We start from the raw sequence: 5,866 nt of genomic DNA on the forward strand, positions 1-5,866 counted from the left end.
GTCAGTTCTATATAATAGGCTATTGTAGAAGAATAATGGTACATTTAGTAAGAGTAGAATATATTAATTTTCTATACGAAAATTAGATTCTGCATGTTTCTGATGTTAATAGAAGTAATTTTTTGTATGCTTTTCATCTCAAATTCAGTGCTGGAATAATATTAGTAACTGCACTTATTAATGCAAATCAGCAGTAATTTTATGATTAAATTATCTTTATTTTTGATATCCCTCACAACAGCCCCCAGCTGCTACCAAAACTTGTTCTGGCACCACCCTCTGTAAAAGTTAGTGGTGCTGCTCTTAGATATTAGTCTGTAGGCCTGCACTGTTACATCAGGGTTCACTTTTATGTTCACGTTTCTCAGCTTTTAACAAGTTACTGAATTTTATTTACTTTTATTTTTACTTTTATTTCAGAGTTGATCGAAAAACATGAGGAGAATGAAGAATCAAATAAAGTTGAGGAGGAAAATCATGTCAAACCTCGAGAAAAACCTTTGAGTTGCTCTCAAATAAAACAGAAAGATACAAAGAAAAGAAGAGCCAATACATCTTTCACCTGCAGTCAGTGTGGAAAGAGTTTCACACGCAAATATGGTCTTCATGTTCACATGAGAGTTCATACTGGAGAGAAACCGTTCACTTGTGATCAGTGCGGGAAGAGGTTCTCACGATCAGCAAATCTTAAGGAGCACATGAACATCCACACTGGAGAAAAACTGTACTCATGTGATCATTGCGATAAAATGTTTTTATGGGCTTCAGTCCTGAAGCAGCACATGAAAGTTCATGCAAAAAAGAAACCACATTTGTGTCATTTGTGTGGAAAGGGTTTTGCATGTCCGCAAAAATTGCAAGTACATCTGAAAATACATACTGTTGAGAAAGGGTACATGTGCTGTGAGTGTGAAAAGACTTTTACCACAGCGACCTGTTTAAGACAGCACCAGAGGATTCACACTGGAGAAAAACCTTTTAAGTGTTCACACTGTGACAAGAGATTCAATCATTCAACACATCTGAAAACACATGAGAGGATCCACACTGGAGAGAAACCTTACAAGTGTTCACACTGCAACAAGAGATTCAGTGATTCAGGAGACCTAAAAAGACATGAAAGGATCCACACTGGAGTGAAACCTTATAAGTGTGAACACTGCGAAAAGAGATTCTGTCAGTCAATACATCTGAAAACACACAATAGGATCCACACTGGAGAGAAACCTTTTAAGTGTTCACACTGTAACAAGAGATTCAGTAATTCATCACATCTGAAAAGACACGAGAGGATCCACACTGGAGAGAAACCATATCACATTGCAGATGAGAAGCATTTCAGTCAATCATCTGCTCTACACAGGCATACGAAAAATAAGTACAGTAAGAGCGAGGATTCTGATGAGTAAGTTGACAATAGTGGGCAAGCCTGAGGCATGTACTAGAAATAACTAGAATTACTGCTATAAATAAACATTTTATTAAACCTCCAAAAACCTTTATATTGAGAGATGTAAATAAATTTCACTACAGTTTTGTGCTTGCAGATTATTTTTTTCAGTTGTTTAAGCAAAGTCAATGAGTTTAAATGACTGCTTTATTCCTTCTTTATACTTTAGACATGTAGGACATATCCATGTTTGTGCATCAATGTCTATAAAGTGTGCTGTAGGTGTGAACGTTTAGGAATGTTATCCAAATTGTAATAAAAAGTTATTCAAATAACAGTTATTGTGTGAATGCATATTGCTGATTATTGCCTTTCATTCATTCATTCATATATATATATATATATATATATATATATATATATATAGCGGGGAAAATAAGTATTTGACACATCAGCATTTTTATCAGTATGGGGATTTCTAAGTGGGCTATTGACACAAAATTTCCACCAGATGTAGCCATCAAGCCAAATATTGAATTCATACAAAGAAATCAGAACATTTAAGTATACAAGTTGAGTCATAATAAATAAAGTGAAATGACACAGGGAATAAGTATTGAACACACTTTATTTAATACTTTGTAGAAAAGCCTTTGTTGGTGATTACAGCTTCTAGACGCCTCTTGTATGGAGAGACCAGTCGTCTGCATTGCTCAGGAGTGATTCTGGCCCATTCTTCCACACAAACGGTCTTTAAATCTTGAAGGTTCCTTGGGCCTCTTTTATGAACTTTGATCTTCAGTTCTCTCCATAGATTTTCTATGGGATTTAGGTCAGGTGATTGACTGGGCCATTCAAGCAGCTTGATTTTCTTTCTTTGAAACCACTTCATTGTTTCCTTGGCCTTGTGTTTGGGATCATTGTCTTGCTGAAATGTCCACCCTGTTTTCATTTTCAGCTTTCTGGTAGATGGCAGCAGATTTTTATCCAGAATGTCCTGGTACATTTCTCCATTCATCCTGCCTTCAATAATATGAAGTCTGCCAGTACCCCTTGCTGAAAAGCAGCCCCAAACCATGATGCTTCCACCCCCAAACTTAACTGTTGGTATGGTGTTCTTGGGGTGGTGAGCAGTGCCATTTCTTCTCCAAACATGGTGTGTAGAATGACTGCCAAAAAGTTCAATTTTGCTTTCATCTGATCATACTACAGTCTCCCAATAATCCATAGGCTTCTCCAAATGCTGTTTCACAAACTTTAACCAAGCCTCAACATGCTTTTTGCTCAGCAATAGAGTCTTGCGTGTTGAGCGTGCATGGATGCCATGGCGGTTCAGTGCATTGCTTATAGTTTTCTTTGAAACAACAGTACCTGCTGATGCAAGGTCTTCCTGAAGTTCTGCCCGAGTGGTTCTTGGTGCTTGGAGAACTCTCCTGATTATTCTTTGGACTCCTCAGACAGGGATCTTACGTGGAGCACCTGATCGTGGCCAGTTTATGGTGAACTGATGCTCTTTCCATTTCCGGATAATGGCCCCCACAGTGCTCACAGGAACATTCAGCATTCTGGAAATGCGCCCATCAGAATGCTTTTCAACGATAAGATTACGAAGATCTTGGGAGAGTTCTTTGCTTTTACCCATCATGAAGTCTTTCCTGTGTGCCTCCTGGGTAATGATAGGGGGCAGGGTTTCTCTCTCAATACTGACAGATTTCAGGTGATCTCCTGGCTTTCTATGCCATTTTGCACCTTGTTATCTTCATGTGTTCAATACTTATTCCCTGTGTCATTTCACTTTACTTATTATGACTCAACTTGTATACTTAAATGTTCTGATTTCTTTGTATGAATTCAATATTTGGCTTGATGGCTACATCTGGTGGAATTTTTGTGTCAATAGCCCACTTAGAAATCCCCTTACTGATAAAAATGCTGATGTGTCAAATACGTATTTTCCCCGCTGTATATATATGTTTATATGTATGTATCTATGTATCTATGTATGTATCTGGGCGTCGGAAGCAAAATAAATGTGGGTGGGTCCTCCCCCTAAAAGATTAACGTGACAACATTGCAAAAGACGACGAATTTAAACATGGTTCCACCAGCGTAACGGGTAAAGCAAGTGTATTTTTTTTTAGTGTTTTTTGATGCAAACGACCCGAGTTCGCGTCCGCCTTTTGCCGAAATTATTCTTCTGCCTTTTCACTGTGTTTCAGGAGTGCATCAGGCACGAATAACTAGTGAAAACACAAAATGGGGTTTAATTAACACGCAGTGGTGTAATGCAGGGTATACCCAAGTACTCTAAGTATACCCACTTCTTTATTAGTCGGCTGTGCATAGCCTATACCCACTTCTAAATTCTCTCTGAGGCGCATCATACAGCAGTATCCTGTATTAGCCAAAATCATGACAGTCTACCAGTAGCTAATCAAATCGCATGTGAATAAATGCAAATATTCTCTAAACACATCCAAAGACAACTATGCGGTCAGGACCGCGGTGCCCCTTTCCTTTGAAATATGTTTGATGATTGCGCCTGATGCACCTGCGCCTGCTCCGTCCACTCCTCCACCCCAGATGCTGCCTGTTCATACGTGTGTGCATAGAGCTTGATCTATTAGCACATTCGTTATGTGGAATGGATTTGACTGATGGCGCTCTAAAAAGTGCGCAGACATATTCGCTGAATTAGAGACGGTAAAAGTGGATAGGTCCGATATCATTGGTCTTCAAAAGTGGGTGGGTTCTGTCCCACCCACATTCAATGGTTCCGACGCCCATGATATACAAAATAAGACAAATTGTTATAAAACAGTTTTAACAGTTAAGTAATATTGCCTGAAAACTGCAACAAAAGTATTGGATACTGAACAGTAGTAGATGAATACTTAAGTTAATTTACATATATTTTGCCAAAAAGTGCATTAAACTTCTTACATTTTGATGTAGCAAAATGACAGAAGCTCAGCAGTTTGGTTAAACAGAAATCTAAATTGTTTTAGCAATCTCTTTTTACTTTTTCTTTGCAGAGCTTATCAATTTTGGGTGTTATTGGGGTCAGGCAAACTCTCATCTTACACATTAAGCCAGGCCCTGTATTTTGTATTTATTACCATCTTGGCTGAGAAAGATGTCTCACAAAGATATGTTGTTGGGAAAGGCAACAGAGAAAACTTCCTTGTACTCCTTTTCAACCATGGTCCAAAATTTTCTGCTGGGCCCTTCTGATTCAGTCTCATCCTGAGAGTGCGATCACTGGATAATTCCAGAAGTTCATCTTCAGCCTTTTCGCTGAGGCCACTGGCCATCACATCACAAGAAAAGCGATCTCAGTCCCAGTCATATTTCTCCATGTTAATAAGTAGTGACTGAAATGTTCATTCAGCAAGGTGACTGGTAATGGTGTTGAAGATAAAGTCCACTCCCATACAGTTTGTATCCTGAAATTCAGAAAGATTTGGAAACATGTCAGTAGGTGCTTTTCCATTACAGATTTGCGCAAAACGTTGGTGATATTTTATAAATGTTGATAAAAAAGTATTGCGAAATGACAGCATTTTCATTAACTGATGTTATGCAACTAAAACTTAATTTGTTCCTCTCGCGATAAGTTATGGCAAGAGATTTTGGTGGGATTTTGGCTTTATTTAATCGAAAGAGGCGTATGCATGTATCTTTACAGAAGCAGCATGGGCAGCTGCTTCAGAAACGTGTGCAGCCCTGCTGGTATAAACATCAGCTCCAGTGACTGTGTCGGAGCCGTTAAGCGCCGCAGATCCATGCAGTGTACATAGTCTAAGCATTAATATCAGGGAAAGCCCCTTATACTTGAGAGCGGCTACGTATTGAGAGTTTATAGTACATTGAAGAATGATCATATAACTTTTTGCATATGCCATGTGACCTGTAAATCATCCTGTCAGTGAAGCATTCAGATCAGGAGATAAGGCAGCTCTCAAAACAGCAAAAGCCAATCTGTCTCATGGCATCAAGAAGGCAAAACATCAATATGCTCAGAAAATCAACAATAACTTCAGCAACAGTAAAGACACTCGGTTCCTGTGGCAAGCCATTCAGACCATCACTGACTACAAGCCCCTGCCACAGGCCAGTGGCAATGACACATCCCTGCCAGATGCACTCAACCACTTCTACTCACGATTTGAGATACAGAACAACACTCCTCCACAGAAACTCCACACATCTCCAAACGACCAGGTACTCTGTCTTTCTCCAGCCAACGTAAAGAAGACCCTATCCAGAATAAACCCACGAAAGGCTGCGGGTCCTGACAACATACCTGGCTGTGAACTAAGAGACTGTGCTGCACAGCTGATGGATGTCCGAACAGACATCTTCAACACCTCGCTGAGCCAGGCAGTCGTCCCCACGTGTCTCAAATCCACCTCCATAATTCCAGTTCCAAAGAAGTCACCTGTGTCCTGTCTGAATGACTATCGTCCCATAGCA

The 5,866-nt window shown here is 39.5% G+C and overlaps 1 protein-coding gene across 1 annotated transcript; it reads left to right on the plus strand.

Annotated features, from left to right (window-relative positions):
• Nucleotides 1-389: 389 nt before the first annotated feature.
• Nucleotides 390-1,721, plus strand: LOC127160871 (zinc finger protein 501; the record flags this gene model as incomplete). The annotated part of the gene is made up of 1 exon (XM_051103515.1): nt 390-1,721. A coding segment is annotated over one exon (1,020 nt), but the record flags the coding sequence as incomplete, so codon positions are not given.
• Nucleotides 1,722-5,866: the final 4,145 nt, after the last annotated feature.

The sequence above is a fragment of the Labeo rohita genome, unplaced genomic scaffold, assembly GCF_022985175.1.
Source record: "Labeo rohita strain BAU-BD-2019 unplaced genomic scaffold, IGBB_LRoh.1.0 scaffold_485, whole genome shotgun sequence".
NCBI classification, from domain to species: domain Eukaryota; kingdom Metazoa; phylum Chordata; class Actinopteri; order Cypriniformes; family Cyprinidae; genus Labeo; species Labeo rohita.